This window comes from Sparus aurata, chromosome 15 (genome assembly GCF_900880675.1).
Source record: "Sparus aurata chromosome 15, fSpaAur1.1, whole genome shotgun sequence".
Taxonomy (NCBI): domain Eukaryota; kingdom Metazoa; phylum Chordata; class Actinopteri; order Spariformes; family Sparidae; genus Sparus; species Sparus aurata.
In genome coordinates, this window is record NC_044201.1 from 25,240,026 (window position 1) to 25,259,484 (window position 19,459).

At 42.2% G+C, this 19,459-nt stretch overlaps 1 protein-coding gene across 9 annotated transcripts in view; it reads right to left on the reverse strand.

The window, feature by feature from the left end:
• Positions 1 to 19,459, reverse strand: part of kcnq5a (potassium voltage-gated channel, KQT-like subfamily, member 5a) — a 102,314-nt gene that overhangs the window by 25,030 nt on the left and 57,825 nt on the right. For all 9 annotated transcript variants that reach the window (XM_030442324.1, XM_030442328.1, XM_030442323.1 and 6 more), the window contains 4 exons: positions 7,872 to 7,962; positions 3,616 to 3,742; positions 2,693 to 2,868; positions 1,475 to 1,600 (listed from right to left, as the gene is read on the reverse strand). In XM_030442324.1, the coding sequence (XP_030298184.1) occupies positions 1,475 to 1,600; positions 2,693 to 2,868; positions 3,616 to 3,742; positions 7,872 to 7,962 (520 nt within the window). The remainder of the gene's footprint in view (positions 1 to 1,474; positions 1,601 to 2,692; positions 2,869 to 3,615; positions 3,743 to 7,871; positions 7,963 to 19,459) is intronic.

A 19,459-nucleotide genomic window follows, 5' to 3' on the forward strand; every position in this document is an offset into this window, starting at 1 on the left:
TTCTTTTTTGGCCCAAAAGGCAAAAAATAGGTGTCAAACTTAACGTTAGGTGAAAATGTTGTTGTCAAACGTTTATTTTGGATGAATAAGATGCTTTGAAATAGCAATTCCAGCTGTGTGATGCAGGGGTTTTCTACGTGAAAGTTAGAGTAAGCAAACACTGTTATGGTGTGGTTCTTTACAATAGACTCTGAATAGATTATACAGGGCAGTAAATTGTGATTTTGGACAGTTGTGTCATCACTGACAGCTGTAGTGTTGCATAACTGTTAATTTCAGATTAATAAAACATGTTGCATTGCATTGAGACCCACAAATAAAATGCAGGACGCTGCTGTAAATACTGTGAGCTTACTCGTCCTGGGTCTTGTTTTTTCATTTCTAATTTCTGCAAAGCTTCGGAGCTCTTTGTCACGAGCTGCATGAATATCTCGCGGCTGTCCGTGGCCTCGGGCTGCATTCAGAAAATATTTTCTTTTTTTTTCCTCACACAAATTGCTTGACTCAAGGGGGAAAAGAGTGCGGCATTGACAGAAGCAAAGAGCCACTACACCGCTGAAGTCTGATGTTTCTTTTCATTAACTAAAACATTCCATTAAGCCACAATGGGTTTTTTAATTAGTTTGTTATCCTTGATCGATCTCCAAGTTCGCGCTGAAACAAAAACTGGATAACTAGCTCGGCGACCTCGCGGATGCCACGACCGTGATGAATGGGTCAGATTTTTTTCTCGCTGGTGCTACATTTAACAAGCTTTTACACCGATGTTTCAAAAGCATCTAGAGGCTTTTGGCGAACGCAGTTTAAAAACTCAAGGAGAAGTTTTGTGTTTCTGTCGGTTTAAGGCCGTTTTATTGTTTAGATCTGAATAAAAACAGTGATGTACAAATGCGGCTAGGACAAACACAACGAGCTTTTGTGATGCCTGAAACATCTTGAAAAAGTTTTTGTCTTATAAATATCACAAAAACAGCCTCCAAGTTCCGAGGCCACGGCGCGGAGTGTTAACAGAGTGTCTCTGAGCGTCATTCACACACCCCTGACAGACCGGTCTCACCTGGCAGCAGGAGAAAATTGAATTTATTGATTTCCCCATTTCTCGTTTGTGCGTTGTGTGTCTCCACGTTCTCAAGGTATAATGGGTTTTAGATGTAGGAGGAAACAGTGCAGCACATCCAGCCAAGTGTGACACTAAAGGCCTTTCCTGTTGGTCTTTGTATAGTGGATGTAATCTAGGTCACACGGAGACTATAAATGGAAATCTATCACCATAAATACAGCCTGTAACTCCGGGTTTGCTGCTGCTGCTGGTTTTGGATTAAAAGAGGAAAAACGTATCCAGAACATATTTTATGATTTCAGCACGAACAAGTCTGGCTTTCTAAACACCGTACAGCACAGTGTGATATTTTAAAGGTTGTTAAAAAGGGCTGCAGGTGTTACTGTAGGCGTGCGCAGGTGTATCTGTGCTCACCGTGCCCCACCACAGAGCGTCGGCGTAGGTGGCGAAGTCCTTGTTGAATTCTTTCTCCACCAGGTAGACCAGGAAGGAGGAGAAGATCAGCACCAGGAAGCCGATATACCACGCAGTCACCAGCTCCTACAACACACACACACACACACACACACACACACACACACACACACACACATAAAAATTATTATATTTCATTAATATTAATGCGCATTTCGAAAAGAATAAAAAGCTCATGTTTTGAACGCTCTGCTCCCTTTCAAGGAACAATTAGTTTCCTTCTCACTAACGTTACAGTAACGTCATTATTTACAGTGACGTAAATGTGACACATGGGGCCTAATGGATCATTTTCCTCGCCTCGAGTATTCAGCGCAAAATCAATCAATATACAGGAAAGACAAATGGCCACCGTATAACATAACTGGCACAATCGAGAGGCACATGGAGCAAATAATGGCCACATAGTTAGAGCACACGGATGCAGGAGAGTACTCCCACTGTACATCGAATGACATTTCATATTGTACATACTTCATTATATCCATATGTGCTTGTTGAGCCACCACATTCAAAACATCTGCCAAATAATACAATATTATTTGGCAGCAATATTATTTTGCACATCTAGTGCTTGTAATATATAATAAAATGTAATAATTACATATAAAAAAATGTTTTAAACACTCTGCTATTTGTTTTTACTTTTTGATTCTCTTTATCTTTGCTGTATTTTTTTGCTGTTTCCAGCTGTAACAAATGATTTTACGACCATACAGCTGATGTTTCTTATTATTACGTTCATTCTCAGCGTGCAGAACAACTAAAGAGCAAAGCATCTCAGCGTCTCAACAAACAAACCTGAGCCCTCATCCAACGACGACGATATCTTGTATCACAAGATTTGTGCGGGACAACATCGTGAGATTACATTTTGAAGAGATATTATTATCATTGATCGCTCAAGCCTCTTCAACACTGACATTTTCAAAAAATAGGATGAAAAAACAACACAACACCAAATGAAGAGATGACAGTAAGCATGACTGAACAAACCACCACCAAGGTAATGTTAAAAGACTCCATACTGATACTGATTGATTGACGGGTGATCAATATAAGAAGAAGCGCAGAAACACAACAGCGCTTCCTGATCATTACTTTGAACATCCGAAGCATCAGAAACATAAATCCAGACGTGATGAAACACTCTCCTACCTTACTGTGTGCATAGACTACAGATCCCAGCAGCTTCCAGGTCCCTCCCCTGCGGTCCATGCGCACCATGCGCAGGATCTGGAGGAAGCGAAGGCTTCGCAGTGCAGACGTGGCGAAGATGTTACCTTGGCTACCGGCTGAAACCACTGCGACCGAGGCGATGAGTACAATGATGTCTGGGGAGTTAAAGGGGGGAAATGAAAGGTCACGCAGGTTCCACAATATTAATAACAGGAACGGCTGTTGACTCACTTTGCTTTAGGCCCGACCACTCGTCCATCCATCACCTTTGAAACAGCTATTGATTCACTACAAGCTGTTTGTTTCCTTTTCTGTCTCTATAAGTTGTCTGTCATTCTGTCTACAACCATGAATTACTCCACTTTTTTCTCCCCCTTGTATTTCCCAGCAGACTGTCTTCTGTTAATCTGGAGTAAAGGAAGACAGAGAACCACTCTCTTCTTGAAATAGTTTTCATGCTTATTTGTTGCTGGTTACATCGACCGGACGCTGAAGAGAAGATTTCCAAAACTTTCGTGACGTAGTACAATCGTTGACTCGGGTTACAGTGTACTGAACTTTAACATGATGATATTCTGAAAACAGAAATATGTGTTTCTGTCGATACTGCGGCAAAGAGAATCTGTAGTTTTGTTGATTGTTGTGTGGCATGATATTGCCTGGGAAATATCAAGTACTTTCTTGGTGCTCGTGCTTTATGTCGAGATATTCTGACAAGAAGTAAAAAAAAAATACTTTCAAGTTTCATTGTGACGTTCTCAAAATGTCCTTATTTTTGGCTCAGACATCCAATCTTGGTGCGATGACGCATGAATGACACAGAGAGACATCTTATTTAAAAGATACCGGGCGTCATGAGTTTTGTCTGACTGTGACACACACACACACACACACACACCTACCTATGACACAGAACGGTTTCCTGGCGAAGCGGAGGCGTCCCTGCCAGCCTCGGTAGCGGCAGCAGCAGCCGGCGCTCCATATCCTGATGATGTACTCCAGACCAAACACTACAATCATCACAAACTCCTGCACAGACACACACAGACACACGTGGAAAACACACAAACGTTAACCTTTAAAATGTGACAAATGCAGCAGCATGAGCAGCAAAGATGAAGGAAGCTACAGCACACATGTACCATCATTACTTCATCTTTTTTTTCTGTGTTTTCAGCACTATTACATCTTTTATGAGCACAGGTGTGTTTAATAACCTTATTAATGGCTGTATTCCATTTAGGTGTGCCAGTTCCAGGCCCCTCTTATTATGCAGGCTGGCTCACGGTGACTCTTCAGTGGAACAGAGCCACCGTTACTGTTATTAGTTACACTTGTGCTCTTCCTGCTGGGACAGCTCAAGAAGTCTCTGGTGATAAAGGCTAACCTGAGCTAACCCCAGATACATTAATCACAATAAGTTTTAAAATAATGAAACTTTCCTTTGGAGGAATAGTTCAAGATTTTGGGCTCAGTCGCTTAATGACTTCATTGCAAGGAGTTGGGCTACGTGAGGAGGTTGATGAATGTCCGTCTCTTAATTATGAAGCTGCAGCCAGCAGCCGGTCAGAAGCAGCTAGCCCGGACGCTACAACGAGCCGTGGGAGAAGATGGCTTGCAGTGTTGCAGTGATGAATCGGGTGAGCTACTGGGACGCCCAATTTGCTGCTATTTTATGGGTGATTCTTGCAGTATCTGTCGCCCACAGCTGCTTTCCACTGAATCAAAGCTTCTTCCCTCTCAGCTTGTTAAATTTCTGCAGCCATCGGAAAGGCAGCAGGACAGATCTGTTGATAAATCCGCAGCCTCTGATTGGAGCGGTGCCATTACGCACGGCCGTCCACGCCGCTCGCCTCGAATAAATCATGTGCAGATGATACCAGGCCGCTGCAAAATAACAACACACACCTCTGCACACGTCAGAGCGGTGAGTAGTGTGCTGCTGTCCAGAGGGCATTGATTACAGCAGCTCATCAATCCTCTGTGTCATCGCTTCCTTTCCAACTTTTGCCAGATTGAGATCAGATAAACAGCCTCATCCACTGCTTAAAATTTTTAATCAAGAAAATTCAGAGACTGGTATCTCAAAACCTGGACAAAAGATGGACTTTCCGATACACTCGGGCCAAAAATCAAAGTCTTTCTTAAACACGTAGGCCCTCAAAACAGAGTCACTACTTTATAACTGCTGCAAACTTTAGTCTTAATTTGAAATTTAATTTGAAATTTGATGGAAAATGTTATACATCTTTACAGTTCATGCGTCTGCACAGCCGTAAGGTGTCTTTTGTGTTTACATGCATTGTTTCTTTACGTTCATATTTCATACACCCAGTGACACAAGAAGCAAAAATGAACAAGACAAAGCGAGCATAAATCAACAAAAACAAAAACAAATCAGAAACCATAAATACGCATGTATCTATACACGCCCACACTTACAGTACATGTGTGATTCTGCTTATTTGTATAGGTGTTACTTGTTTTCATTCATGTCTTTCTATAGATTAACTAAGAACCCTGTTAATGAAACGTTGTCAAGGTAACTAGACAGACCAATTAAAAATGTGTGTGTAAATGTTTCCATTTGCCTCCTCATTGAAATATGCACACTGAATATTAATATAAACTTCACCAAGATCTGCCTCTTTTTTTTATTTAGGTGTCAGATTAAATACAAAAAAATGTTCTTACCATAAAATGAGTTCATGACCTCGTATCTCAACCACTTATCTCAACGTCTTCTGTGCTTTGTCTCCTTTTTTCTAAATGTACGACTTATTCTTTCCACTTCTGGTATCTCCTGTATGGTTATTTTCCATCTTTGAACTGATGGACTGGTGGGTTTTTGGTTATTTGCTTCATCACTGAAATTCTGAGGTTGCTGAGTTTTCTGTAAAGGCACTGGTCTGTTTTCTACGTTACGTCTACATTAAGGGTTAATAATGTTTTTTCTAGGGCTGTCAAAGTTAACGCAACATCCTCTTAACGCCGTTAATTTTTTTAACGCGCGATTAACGCTCGGTATAAAAAAACAAAAAACAAAACGCGCATTGAAAGATTTACGGCCGTCAGTGGCACCTGTAGTCTTGATCCAGAGGGTGGCAGAAAGGGAATCAGAAGAAGATGCAGCAGGGTTGGCGGTTCGGGAAAAACACGGTGGACTGAAAAGTGAGGAAATTGAGAAAGGACTTACCGTAAAATACCAAATAATAGCCGGGGGGTTTAGTTGTTTCAATCACTTAACAGACCAAAAGGCAATTTGGGACAGGCGTTTAATTCCTTCCTCACAATAATCCTGGATGAAAATGTCACAAACTTCTCCAGCTTCTCGGTGAATTCTCTGGCTTCCTTCTGCAAGTGAAGTTGTTGCGGCGGAGGAAACGATTCAGCCAACCAGCACTCGCTGCAAACTCCTCATCTCTGCTGTCACTCACGGTGGCGGACATTTGTTTCTCCATCACTCTGATCATTTTGTGGGACACTCTCTCGTGGCGTGCCCGTTTGCTGATAACTCATCCCCGCATGTTTATCTCAGGCTCCTCGCTAGCCTTCTTCCTTCCTCCAGCAGGCAGCCTGGTCCTGTTGCTGTCCTCCTCGGACAGACGCTCAAGCTCCGTTTCTCTCACTCTCTTCTGGTCGACAGAGAAACATCTAGCGGCTGCTTCTCCCGAGTTTTCCTCTGCATATTTTAACAGAAAGTTTGAATTTCAAGTGGTACTTTTTTATTGTTTTGCTGCACCGGAGCCATGGCGATCATCAGTGTGATACTGACTGACAGAAAGCAGCACACTGCGTGAAAAAGGCGAAGAAGAAAAACGTGCAGTGTCAGTGGACACCTCTTCTTCTTAAAAAAAAAAAAAAAAAATTAGACCCGACATTTATTTGGAACCGGCGGTTATTTACCAAAATATACATCTGCACCGGCGTTTAAAGGGACCCTGTGGTTAATTGAAACCCGGATATTATTTGGTCATTTACGGTATGAACGGCAAACTACTTTCAAAACAGCCAGATGGTTCGGTCGATAGGACAAAAGTTATCTGCATGTACTATCGACATGAAATGACTTACCATCGAAGTACATTGAGTCTCAAATATCACTTGCAAGCCAAACACACGGCAGATGCAGAGAGCCCCCCCGCCAAAAGCAGACAACAAAAAACGCCTTTTATTTTCCTGCATGATTTGAAGTGTTGAAAAAAATTTTCATAATGCAAGCATATTTGCCCTTGCTTATGTTGTTAAAAGTATTAAGAACATTAAAAAATACATCAAGGTACATTTAGAACAGAAAAAAATGTGCAAAAAAAATTAATTTGCGATTAATCGTGAGTTAACTATGGACAAAATGCGATTAATCGCGATTAAAAAAATTAATCGTTTGACAGCCCTAGTTTTTTCACAACAAATATCAGTATAAGATAAGAAAACTGATTTTAAATCTGAACAGAGGAAGAAAATATGCACTGCTTGCTTTTGTCTCACCACAAATGTGTCAGACGTTTGTGATTGGCAGCAGTCTTTGTGGCAACAGAACTGATTTTGACCAGACCTCAGGACATCTTCAGGACGTGTTCGTGGCGACCAAAAACAGGTATTTTAAGCCAAAACACGACCTTTTCCTCACCCTGCCCCGACCCCGTGTTGTCTCCACTCTTCACTGCACATGAACGGTGATTCTACTTGAGCGGGATGTGTGTTGCTGCTTGTTCCACACCTGCTCTTCCAGTTGTTTTTCCCCCAACCTGCTCTGACGGATGACTTTCCGCTTAATTACATCTGAGGCGCAGATTGTTAACTTAAATTGAATTGTAACCATGTTTCTGATTGTGAGTAACAAGGGACCGTTCATTACAATTCACCAGAGAGCTGAGGATGCACGATCAGCATTTCTAATACGGACAAGAGCACCATTTACACACACACACACACACACACACACACACACACACACACACACACTCAGAAATGTTAATTTAACCATGTGGCATCCCCATAATTCATCAGTGTAGAATAATACGAGCTCGATAAGCTCTCCCTGGGAGACACCTCCTGATTGAACAGGCTTGTTTGAATGTGTGTGTGTGTGTGTGTGTGTGTGTGTGTGTGTGTGTGTGTGTGTGTAGGTGTGTGTGTGTTTGTGTGTGAGTCCTACCAGGATGAGCAGGCAGTGTGCGGAGAACTCCTGGTGAGCGGGAATGGTGGAAAACACAGAGAGAACCAGACATCCGAACACCAGGATGAACCTGTGGACACAAAACAACCACACACACACAAATCAGGTAATCAGCACAATACATAAAAACTGATTGCTGAATAACATGTTTCGTCTCGTAAGTTCTCAAACACACACCAGGAGAAAATAGCTGGCGAACCTGAGTGAGCTACATGATGTGATTATCTCTCCGATGTCAGGCGACATAAACCAGGATTTAAACTGCTCCGAGTGTCATTCGGACCGGGCTGAGCACCGTTTAAAGCTTTATTGTGTTACAGCATCACTACCTGAACGAGGAGCTGAGACGGAGCTGCAGGTTATGGTGGCGGTTTGTTTCTATGAGCGTGTGTGTGTGTTTGGGTTCATTTGTAGTCCAATTATTCACTTAAAACTAAAGGAGAGAAGATGAATTCCATTAAAGTGGCGGTCTGCAGGTTTCTTCGGCAGCACTGCTGGCCCCAAGTGCACATTGTTGTGATGTTGTTGGCATCTTCTCCCTGTGAATTTCTCTCACTTTACATACAGTCAGTTGGCAAAAGATACAAACAGCAACCGAACAACAAATACCACCCGAGCTCCGACTGCATAAAACTCTTTTTCCGTCAGATTTAAATGCTTGCTGCTTGACTGCATCTTTTTTATAAATCTCAATCATTGCAGAAACGTGCACAATTGGATGTAGAATTGAATATCTTAAACATCTTTATATTAATACTTTCAGACTATGTATCAGTTTTTGTGCTCACATCTTTGAAAAGTTAGATTAAAAAGAAATCGAGAGGGACGTGCATTTCTGGGAAAAATGTTTTTGTCATTAACATTTTTCGCTCGAGCTTCTTTCTGCTGAGGAAATTAGGAAAATACACATTAGCGTTACTCTAATTTTTCACAGCTACGACTCCAACAAACAAAAACCGGCATTATCCGGATGAAAACATGTCAGAGCCAATATCCTAAAACGTGGAAACGCTCAACCAAAACTATTACTTTCAACGAGCTGCACTCAGGCTGAATCATTAATCTGCCAAATTCGTCATTAACACAAAATGTGCGGTTGCGAGGCGCGCCGCTTCTCGTAACACTGAAGCTCTTATCGGGATCAAAGTGGACGTTTAGAGCTGCGACGACACCGATAAAAACATCTGCATCGGCCTTTATGTTGCCAGGTCCAATCGCAGCCCTCCTAATTGCTTGACTGACCCAAAATACCCTCATCCGCTGCCTTCAAGGAAACCACCCTGTCTCTTGCAAGTCATATGCTAACTTGGTTAATGAGCAAATACAAATTAAAATTCATAAGGCAGCTTCCAGGCAACATATGCACTGGCTAGCAGCCTCAGCCTGCTCTTCTCTCTCGAACATTTTTTTTTTTTCGAAAAGTGCCATCTGTCTTTCTGATATTTACAGTTTTCTCGTCTCCTCAGATCTCCGAGTGTTGTCTGTGTACAGAATATGTTCCCGTCTCCTCCACAGACCCCTCTCTGACTTACTTTTTCGCTTTAATCTTTTATGCTCTTTGTTTCTCGCTCTACCTTCCCTCCACCCAGCCCTCTCCGTCTCTGCTCCAGTTCATCTCTCTCTCTCTCTGGACTGCTTCACCATCACCTTTTGTCTCCGGGCTCTCCTCTGTGATTGATGCGGCCATTTATATTCCGTGGAATCCACGAAGAAAATGGAGAGAAAGGTGTGTGTGTGCATGTTTGTGTGGATAGTGGAGGGCTGATGGCCCCTAACGTCTGGCCCACATCTACAGACAGACAGACAGACAGATTTGCAGTTGTGAGGTTTGTGTGTGCGTTACCTCTGGTCTTCCTTACGAACGGCCTCAAATCTTTCCCTATATCTGGAGCAAGCGGGTAATTGGACCTTCAGTCGAGACCTTTTTGCCCGCTGCTGTTTACAACGTCAAGAGTGATCCGTCAAGCTCAACTTCGGTTCAGTTTTCCTTGAAGTAAACATTTAAAGAGAATTTAGCAACAGTAAGGTACGGGTTCATCCGTCTGAGCAAGTCCTATTGACCCCTCTCTCCCTCGCCTTATCGAATTATTGCTGTCCGTGCACGTATTCATTTCGAGATAAAGAAAACATTTAGGACAACAAACCTTAACGTGGTCCAGAAAGGAAAACGAACAGCCTCCACTACACTTACAGGAAATAAAAGAAAATACAGTTTCAGCTTGCAGTTGTATCTTTTTCTCTGCTCAGCCATCTGTTTTCTCTCTCGGATTTTCTTGCTAAAGGCGTCACTACACTTCATCAGAGCTGCTCGCAGGCCCTTTATATCAGGAGCCGTGTGCTGCTTTCCTCATTTTTTAAAACAATATAAAGGTTTCCGACTTGTCAGCTCAGCTTCGAGTGTGTCCATGCAGATCAGATCAGGTATCAACTCTTTTGGCTTCTGATGTGGTCAGACTACATATTTTCTGTCCAACCTGAGTGAATGAACGTGCCGGCTTCCTGGGAAGTGACCGTGCTCCAATAAGAACTGCATTCATACTGCCATAGCTGAACTTCAAGTATAGTTGCATTCAGGGTCGTAACTGTAAAAAGTGCTGTTTAAACTAATTCCTGCGATGGAAATAAAGGCTTTAACTTCTCAAGAATGAAGCAGAGTTCACGTTATCTTACAAATAACAGGTGTTGTCAGTGTGGCGTGCTTGGAGACGGACTTTCAACGGTGCATTTTGGGAAATGTGCACAGCCAAGCCTTATCCTGCAAGTGATGTTTGTGTTTATCTGTCCATTAAAACATAAGGAAATGCAGTGATGAACCGGATTTTTCTGGATGTTGAAAAATTTAATTTAAACATTTCAAGAAATGGAAGAAAACACACACACAAGACACAACATTTCATAGAAAAACAAATTTTCCTGACTTTTCCAATAACGTCCTTACAGATGTGTGCAGTTGTACTGTATCGACAGTACGGCTGTGAGGTCGAGCTCATTCTGCTGAAGGTCTGAGATTGAAAACAAAAAGTCCACCTTTATGAAACCGCTCTATTCACTCCGCAGAACTTTGAGGCCTTGAGTCAATGAATAAAAAGACTGAACAAACACAAGCCAGTCTGAATACTCCACACCTGAATGTGGACAATGAAAAGAATAGAGCATTAATCCTGCGCTCGCAGACCTTGACCTCAGCGCCTCTGGAAAAACAGGTCCATCATTTGAGATGTGAATGTATGGCTTGAATTCCGTCTGCAAATTGGATTAAGAGAACGCGGGCGTGATGTTTCTTTGATGGCGACCACACAGGCTGCAGTCATGCTCACGACATGTTCTTCATCATACCGCCTCACACAGAAGAGGTCAGATCGCGCTTGACCGTAACCGGACGGCTATCGGATCTGTGATCTCCGTCATAAGATATTATTGATTTCAGGTTTAGCTATTATGCTTTGAATTAAACTAACATGCACACAGTTTTTCAGATGTACGCATTTTTAAATCGGCATGTTATCAATATCACTCAGATCAGCTGATGATGAAGTGATTCAGTGGGCGCACACAGACGGATGAGTAGCTGCTATTGAATGACGGGAGCATGACAACACATGTGATCAATAACACTGTCACATTGATTAATCCACAACATGAATTTGCCACTTGATCAGTCACTCAGAAGTGAACTGCCTATACTGAAATCTGTTGGGTCATGCCTGACGAAGACGAATGTGCAGTGACACGGATCGGGAGCAAGGTGACTAACATTTCCCCTGAAGGTACTTTTTGGGGCGGAAATGTAATATTTGTGATTTTTTTGGGTGTTCTCAACTGCATTAAGTTGTTAAAACGACCGGCCGCCTGCTTCTTGATACTAAGCAGTCATTAATAATATGCTTATAAGCCGTTTACAGATGTTTACTACCTGTAAACAGCAGTCATTCTTCCACGCTGGCACTGAGGATGTGAGTTCACTCCATTGAGAACATTTGCCTTGGACGCTCCACTCTTAAATGCCAGTTAATTCCCTTTATTAAATATCTTGGCGGAGTGTTGGCCCGCTCTGTCGTCAGGCTGTCAAACCACCATCTGGTATTATTGGTGCTTGACGTCCTCAGCGGACCCTGGACGAGATGCAGGTGTAGGAGAGTGCCCGCTTTGGTGCATATGGCAGAGACAAACTGCCTCTGACTTAATGCTGATGAATGACCCGAGGACCCACAGACAAAACCATATACAGCCAAAAAGCGGCTCCACTCCTCCACGAGCTGACAAAGACGTCTGAAAAAGCTGGAGGAGAGGAGGTGGTTGCGTGTGTTTGCATAATCAGGTGTCTGGAGATTTGTAGCCCGGGCTCACAAGATGGTTTTAGTACGAGGATGAGGATGTCTTGAGCTGCAAACAGCAGGGATGAGACACATACAGTCAGAATTATAATCTATTTTTATTACCGAGGAGGTTTTCCATATAAGGAATTTGACTAGAAACAGGTAAAAAACATGTTTCCATTTCACATCATTTCAAATGGTGCTGCTTCTTAATCCACAACCGAACAAATCTACCGGCTTCATTCACCAGGTTGTCATGTAGCAAATCATTGAAGATGCGTCAAATTGTTCCTCTTTGTCAAATAATCCTTTGACTTTTGAAGGTGCATGATCCTACAATTGATAGTGTCCACTCCAAATCTTATCTGAATGTCAGAGCTTGTGTTGTTTGTTAGGGAATTAGGTTGAAACTTCATAAATTTGAAGAATAATAACAACAGCATATAATAAATATAACACTTTGCTGAGGTGGAGCAGCTGTTGTATCGATAAAAGCAAAATGTGATTAAATGCAATAGAAACAATGAGTGGTAGTCACGTGAAGAAGATGAAAACATCAAAAACACGAGGATGGCATTCACAGTAGAGTGCATACCTCCGCCAAGGCCCAACAGTCCCCTTCAATTCACTCAACCCTAATCCAATATCAAATAATACTAATTTAAATCTGCTAGATCTGTTCTTTTAATTCAGATGCACATCAACTTGTTCTCACTCGTTGATACCAGCCACCTAAATACACAATATTCTATATAAGTCAAGGGACATAATTCTCTGAGAAATTAATGGAAACGTCAGAAAATACTCTCTCAGTTGGAGAAATTTCCTGGATCCACACAAAAAGTTACACATCCTCCATCTAAGATTCATGAGAATCTGTTCAGTAGTTTTTGTGTAACCCTGCTGACAAACCAACCAACCAACAGACAAACGGACAAAAAATAACCTCCTTGACAGAGGTATTAACACATCTAGTGGAAATGGAAAAATAATAAATGAAACCAGTCCTCATGAATAAACCACACTTCAAACATGAGACTTAAATGTCGCCTCTTGACTGGAACAGGAGCAACAGGAGCTGAAAAACATCAGATCTGTGTGGAGTAATAAGACGACTGCACCCTTCCTCAAATTAACACATAACACCGTTTCACACTGTTTGAGGTTTTACTGCCTCTCACTTAATTATGTCTTCTCACTGTGCGAAGGACTGGATAATTAGTGCCATCAGGTACTTATCTTGAAGTGCTCAGCTAATATTTGCATAACAGTAGAGGATGGAAACGTTAGCGTTAGTAAGAACTTTCTTTTTTCTACTAAATTGGAAAGAAAACTTTGGGGGGCAACTAATAAAGAAAAGAAATTGATGTTGTGCCGCAGAAGATGCTGACGTCATAGCAGTGGCGGTTCTAGACCAGTTTTACTAGGGGGGCCAGGTTGGGGCCGGCTTTTTTGTTAGGGGGCACATACAACCCGGAAAAAATGATAAATCCCTCATTCAGACAAAGCAGTGTTTACAATTTCAGCAATTTTGATTGGGAAGTAAACTGCTGAGACACTTTATTCCTGCCTTTCCCTTCAGAACAAAATCATTGCAAAAAATCTGTCATTGTATTATTAATGCAGACTCCCTGTCAGGGGGGCCACAGGGGGGTCCAGACTCAGAGTTACGGGGGCACTGGCCCCTGTTGGCCCCCCCCTAGAACCGCCCCTGCGTCATAGGAAATGAGTCCATACTCAAAAGATGGTTGTACTTGAAGGAATCATTTAATTAAGACTGTAAAATTAACAACATTCTTGAAACGCTGAGCAACAAAGAGATGAACAGCTTTCTTTACACTGATATTGTATGTCTTCCAAGTTAGTAGATAACCACACACACACACACACACACACACACACACACACACACACACACAGCCCAGCAGACACCATACACACAACTTCAGAGGGAGAAATACTTGACTTGACTTTTTCATGTGGATAATACATTTTCTCTCAGTAGACACGCCTGAGTGGAAGAAGATTTAAAATCATCAAACCTTCTTTCAGCAGAATGTGTGTGTGTGTGTGTGTGTGACTGTAAATCTACCGTTCTGCACGGTATCACAAGGCTCATAAACTGATCTGCGTGCCGTGAAAGCATGTAGCATCAACATGTAAATACGAACAAGTATGCTTATGATATGAAAAAGGAAAGGGTGCACGTGTTCTCCTCCGCTTGTTTATATGAAATAAGGATCTGAGAGCGAGAAGGAGTGAGAGTGTGCGGTTTATGTGCGTGTGTGACGGATTTGGTACGTGAGAGGTCAGGGTTTTCCACACAATACGGTCTGGTATCATTATCTATTTCCTTCTTTCTTTCTGTGCCAGCCGTGCATACCCTTTCAATCAAGACGGCGGGAGAGAACGGAAACAGAGAGCGAAAAAACTGAAAGAGAAAAAGGAGAAACCGAGAGAGTCGGCGAGGCCGGTTTGGTCGGGATGAGCCGACGAGTAAATGCCTCGTAATGTGGTGGGTTTAGAAACAAAAAGAGGGAATGGAAGACGCAAAAGAAGGAAAAAGAGGAAAAAAAAGGAAAGAAGAAGAGCAGCAGAGATGTCCACACAGAGAAAATGTACACTGAAGCACAAGATTAAAGCAAAATGAACTTAAAGTATTCAAGTAAAAGTTCTTGTTGGGCAAAAGTAAAAAGTACAATATCTCCTTTTTCCTCTACACACATATTGTATGTTTAATTTCATGTCAACCTGAAGTAATATTTCAAACGATATCTTAATATTTTACTCAGGAATGACCTCGACACTTGGCCAACATTTCCCACAATGCCATTTTGCCACTAAATGACATTGGAGGCAATTTATCAGATTACCTGCAGCTTTCTCTCGAGCAGCAAAAAGCTTTGTACAATTTTTTCTCCTCCACATTATGCAGTAGTACTCCCTAGGACCTTTATACACACTTAAATGTGTAAAACTCATTAAAGTTATGGAGCTACCCTTTAAAGTGAAGTACCTGGGTAAATACACCGAAACAGACTCGGTGTCGGAGGAGTGATTTCAGCAGAGCGCGGAGGTTGTGATGGGAAGATAAAGACTGAGCTTCACTATAAATAACATCTCTCCTTCTAGGAAAGACGCGGGAGATTGGTACATCAAAAAATAATGAGAGAGAGGAAGAAGAAGAAGAAGAAGAAGAGGGAGATTTAGAAGGAGATGACAAGCTGAGTAAACAGACTGGAGCACAGTCGGTCTCTAGTTTCGTTGCAGCTCTCTCTCCAGATTCTCACTCGGTTAACCATCATGGTATCGATCATGTTTGTACTCTAATCAATGCATGTTCTTACCGTACATGGTGTATGTGTGTGTGTGTGTGTGCATGTGTGTGCTACGTCTGCAGCATCTTGATCTTCAGACTGATATGATGCAAGACGCGAGGCTGAATGAAAGCACACACTGGTAGATAAAGAGATGACAGGGAGAGACGAGAAAAAGGCAAGATGAGAGGAAGGAGGGGGAGGAGGCGCGGAGGGAGAAAGCGGGAGAGAGAGCCAGGACCGACTCCTTGCCAACGGTCTATTAGTTAATCCTTGTGTTTATCCAGTCGAGTGCAGTATCTTACCTGATGATGGCAGCGATAAAACATACGGTTTTATTTCTAAGCAACTACTTGACCAAACAGAGCCGGGCCAAGGACACAGCGCTGCACGGGCCAGCTCTCTCTGCTCACTTCTCAAAGGTTTTTTTGTCCGCATCAAAAGAAAAGTTGAACTACAATAATAGTCATTAAAGAGCCGGGCTGGCTGGAGGTGGAAGGAATTTAATGTCTTTCTTGAGGAAGCTTCAGGAAGGGATATCTGTGCTAATGCAAGAGGGGCTGAGGGGTTATAGCTTTACTCATAATGCTGACCTACTTCCACTGAAGATACAGAATGGAATTTTTTACCTTGATGTGAGTGCATTCCTTCAGTTCTTCTTCCTGACATGGTCAATGTAAGACACAGTCACACATTTGGTTAATCAGATACCACAACATCTTCTATATTTCATTTTTTTAGGGTCTTTTCCACTGGCACTTTTAGGCAAATGATCGTCGGATGAAGGACAAAGATCACCCGAACCGCCTCTGAACGGCCCGCAGTTACATCTTGTGACTCCAATAATCTCACGTCTGAACTTTATTCTCTGTAGTTTAGTTTCTCTTATGCCTCTCCATTTGCACTTTCAGATATCTAATTTATTTCACTGTTTTGTCGTGATCGCTTTCAGCTGTCGTATTATGTTACTGCTCAACATTTCCTGATTTTGCTGCCTTTAAACAATAATTAACACGGTTCTTTCATTATGAGGAATTCATAGGAAATTAAATTAAGTTTACTAGCAGAGCTTTATAAGCTGTTATTGCTCGATCATACTGCAGGGAGGAAGGAAGAGGAGTTTTTAGGGGTCTCCTCTGAACACCATTGAAGACAAGTTAAAACACTTATCTCTGCCACACTGGGCCGACAACATGAAACTGAGTCAAGCATATTGGTAAAGGAAATCCCCATTTGACCCTTCAGGGCTTTAAAACCCATTAAAATGGACAAATCACAGATTTTAAATCTTATAGGCCAAATGATGTGTCAATCATCCATAGGCTGGCATATAAACGGCTCAGGAGAGAGAGGAAGGAAGAGAAAGTGGCTTACTTGTTGGCTGTTTCAGGACACAGGGCAGGCATATAAGCTACTAACTGGTCAAATAAGGTGCAATTAATACGTCAGAGTTCAACAGCAACTCTGTATCATAGTTTTATGGCATTTTGCTTTAAAATTGTGGAGTTTTTTGGGAGATAAAAGCATTAAAAAGCATCTGAGATCACATTTCATTGCTATTTCATCGCCATCTAGCCATTAAATAAAAGAAATACTGTGTTTTTGACCAACTATGTTACTGAAATGGACCTACTTGAAATTTGGGCATGAGAAAATACAGCTTTTGTTGGAGTTTGACACACCACTAAAACACCCACACTCTCCATTTTTAATCTTGAAATATGTTGTGTAACATAAGTGGTTTTTAAGGTTAATGGTTAATGGTTCATGAAAAGTATGGAGGGCGTGAGTGAGGCATGTGTGAGTTTAGAGGGATAATTATTTTTCTTCGTGGCTCGATAAGCTTTTAATCTAATCCCGATAATAACAATTAAATAGTAATAAAAATTAAGCAAAATAACTGAACAAAGTCACCACGGAGTGTAAAACACGACTACACAGACGAGCAGAGATGGACTCAAACCCTCCAACACCAAAGAGCTGATGACATGTGTGAGCACGACTCTTCAGTAATATACCAGCTGAAGCAGCAGCTGTTTGTTTTCTTATTCCACATCGGAGCCATGTGATCACAGAGACACACACAGACACACACAGACACACACTGACACACACTGACACACAAAGACAGAGATAGTAAAGTTTGGGAGGAGGGTACGGAGTGAAGAAAAGAAAGAGCCGGACACGAGCCAATTTTCCATGATGTTGGATGCACCGAGGACGGTGACGGGTGCGTGACGAGTCGGAAAGCTTTTAGTCTGTGTGTGTGTGTGTGTGTGTGGGTGTTGGTGTGTGTGTGTGTGTGTGTGTGTGTGTTTGTATGTGTGTGTTTGTGTGTGTGTGTGTGTGTTCTCACTAACTAGACGCAGACTGACATACAGCTAAGAAAGCCAACAGCTAACAGGGTTCATAAAAACAGTGGCTTACCGGCACACACGCAAACACACACACACACACACACACACACACACACACACACCATACATCAGATTCCTATCAGCACCAATCTCAGCCCTAATACCACTCCAGGACTCCTGTTCAGAGTGCTGTTCAGCAGATGTCAGAGAGAGAGACGGAGAGAAACAGAGAGAGACAGACAGAGAGAGCGAGAGAAAGCAGGGGATGTGATCAAAATGTATTTTATCATTTTATATAAATTATATCAACAAATGATGACAAATATTAAACATCTCATATCAAAATCACTTAAAGATGATAAAGTGATTCAGCTTGTGTTGGTCTTACTTCATATCAAACGCTTTGATCAATTGTTTTCTCGGGATTCAGCGTATTCACAGTCTCACCCAAATCCAGCTCAGTCGCCTGAATAAAATGCTGGCAGTTGACTGCAAACCGCTGATACATTCACAGTCTTGCGTGTCAGAAACTAGAGCATGTACAATATATAGTCATATTGCATTCACATTACAGGTTTGATCCCTGACTTCCATGGAGGTGGAGGGATGATGGTGGTGGCTGCCAAGTCAGTGACCACAGTTCAAGTCTGTGTTCCAACATTTGTAAGCATGACACCACTGGATATTTTCATGGCGAACACAGGACATTTTTTCAAGCTTTTTCAACCCTTTTTCAAGGTTTTCCTAACCCCGTCACAGCATACAATAGAAAACTGAACCTAAATAAACGTAAAGTTGCAACAAAAGCCTGTCCTTTTCCATGTGACCCTGCCATGTTTCTACGGTAGCCTAAGGACACATCAGCATGTAAACTTCTGGGGTTGGGGATCGAACCACTGACCCTCCGATGCTGGACGATGCTCTACCTTCTGATCTTCAGCCGCCACTTGCTTCATTTAGTGACTTTTGTGCTTGTAGCAGCCACTTTGGAGGAGGGGGAGTCGAGAGGCGAGCTCACCAGTAAACGCCACAAAATCCCACACACTGGACACTTAAAGATCTGAAGTTTTACAGTGTGCTCTGCTGTCTCTGTAGATTTAACAGATACACTCTCCTCCTCCTTCTTCTTGCTGTGGTCTAAACAGTGCCATTTTCCACTTAGCTTAGCCAGCAATATTGTGCTTGTTATGACAGAGGGCATAACACCTTTTGTGTCTTAGGAAATCCACTGGGCTTAGCGGGCCGACTTGATTAATGCCACTTAACTACGAGCTAGAAGCATGTGTGTGAAGGCTCATTACTCAGAGCCTGCTAGTACAATCCGGAGAGAGCCGCGATTGAACGAGTCCAATGCCTGTGCAGCTAATTGAGCTCAGCAGAGCCGATACCAGGACATTGTTTGTGAGGGGTCGTGTTTTGCTTTTTGTCTGTATTTTAGAGAGCCAGGACTGCTTTGAAACTAAAGTTTACAAACCTGTAATCCAAAAAGTATAGGGTACTATAGGGTGCATTCAGCTCAGTTTGTGCGGAGGATGTTTCATTAAATATGTACATTTTGTGCATTTGTAAGCATCATT